Source organism: Eupeodes corollae, chromosome 1 (genome assembly GCF_945859685.1).
Source record: "Eupeodes corollae chromosome 1, idEupCoro1.1, whole genome shotgun sequence".
NCBI lineage: Eukaryota > Metazoa > Arthropoda > Insecta > Diptera > Syrphidae > Eupeodes > Eupeodes corollae.
This window is the reverse complement of record NC_079147.1, coordinates 95,469,825-95,471,372: the sequence shown is the minus strand read 5'-3', so window position 1 is coordinate 95,471,372 and position 1,548 is coordinate 95,469,825. Positions and strand designations below refer to the sequence as shown.

The window sequence follows — 1,548 nt, the reverse complement described above, 5'->3', positions numbered from 1 at the left end:
GTAAAGGTTAACAAACGAAACGATAAACCTATCTGCACAGTATCATTATTAGGTAAACTCAATGAAAAAGAGAGATTGTCAGTTATGTTTGCTTGTTGCAAATTGATATCCACAGGTAATGGCAAAGTAGCAATTAATGAAGGACAAATTAAAAGCAGACATAAGACTGATGAGTAAAACAACATTTTAAAAAAAGATGTTTGCTATCCAAAGGTTTGTCATAAACTAATAAACATTACACTCAAATTTTAAATTTTATAAAATTTTTATTCTATCTATATTCATCTCTCTTTCTCACATCTTTTATTCTTATCTCATTTTGTATATATTAAAATACATTCGATTGAAATGATGTGTCATGAACTCGTTCAACTGTCTCTATTTCTATGCGATGACTGTCTTTTTTCTTTTTAAGTTTTTGAGGTTCATTAAGTAATTCAGCCTCACCAAATGGACAAAGCGATGGATATTCACCCTCTTTTCTCTTTACAGCATTCGAATGAGGTGTAATCGTTCCGATCAGTGTTAACTCCCCTCCTATAATATAATTTTATGTTTTATTCATTTCATTTTACTTTTTTTTTATGAAAAGTAATATTCTCACCTAAAAGTTTAAACCGTACATGTTGCATAGATTGAAACTGCAACTTAAAACTCAGAATAGGCGAAACGGTCTCACCATTTCTAATATGAAACAAAACGCATTCGCTTCCATATTCTGGCTGTAGCATCAATTTTAATGTGTCATTATAGAATATTACATCCGTAAATTTTATGTCCAACCATCCAGATTCACAGATACAAAATGTTTCTCCTTCCCTTAATCTTTCACACCAAAACATATTATTTTTTCTTCTTCCCCTCAATTAATGTTCTCTATATCAGAGCTGTTCTAAAAATAAAAACACTTAAGCAATCATTGCTAGAATATACATTTTTTTTTCTCACATATGTATGTAGGCATATAAACCCATTAAACAAAATACAAACCACAAATTACAATGAATCATAAAAAACATATTGTGATAACACCATTACACATTTCTATAACTCACACTGGCACGCGCTCCTAACCCCAAAACATCAATACTGATAAGACATACACAACCACCACGACTCAAACACTACCTAAAAAGGCTGCCGACCTCTTTGCCACGCGCTCCTAACCACAAAAAATTCCCAGACTAGAGTGCCCCCTTTCCTACTGGTATACGTGGCAACAGAACGGTTGCTGCAATAATATTTGCGGTGATCTTTTTGATGACCTAATGTGTACCGCTGCTTAATTGACGTGGATTCAAATCACGCAGGAGAATAATATTAGTGAACCAAGCTAAAAAGACATCAGATCACCTTGTAACGATGGTTTTTTCTAGAGGATAATTGCGTCAACACCAACATTTGTGGCTGCGAAAATTGCCTGATGACTGAGCCAGTTATAATTCAAGTAATTACTCTGTATATCCCGAAAAATACTCCCATCTTTCAAGTTGCACAGAACGAAAATAGTCATTCTATTGACTATTTTGTTGGTCAATATGAATATTT

General features: G+C 33.2%; 1 protein-coding gene across 1 annotated transcript; it reads right to left on the bottom strand.

Annotated features, from left to right (window-relative positions):
• Positions 1 to 277: 277 nt before the first annotated feature.
• LOC129942779 (uncharacterized) lies at positions 278 to 1,112 on the bottom strand. The gene is made up of 2 exons (XM_056051848.1): positions 605 to 1,112; positions 278 to 537 (listed from the first exon to the last, which is right to left on the bottom strand). The coding sequence occupies exons 1-2, from the start codon at positions 840 to 842 to the stop codon at positions 329 to 331; spliced, it is 447 nt and encodes a 148-aa protein (XP_055907823.1). The 5' UTR covers positions 843 to 1,112; the 3' UTR covers positions 278 to 328.
• Between the last annotated feature and the right edge of the window lie 436 nt (positions 1,113 to 1,548).

Coding starts and splice junctions, on each gene's coding strand:
- LOC129942779 (XM_056051848.1), bottom strand. CDS start 842: ATGTTTTGGTGTGAAAGATTAAGGGAAGGAGAAACATTTTGTATCTGT. Junction 538..604: donor TGTACGGTTTAAACTTTTAG/GTGAGAATATTA, acceptor ATTATATTATAG/GAGGGGAGTTAACACTGATC.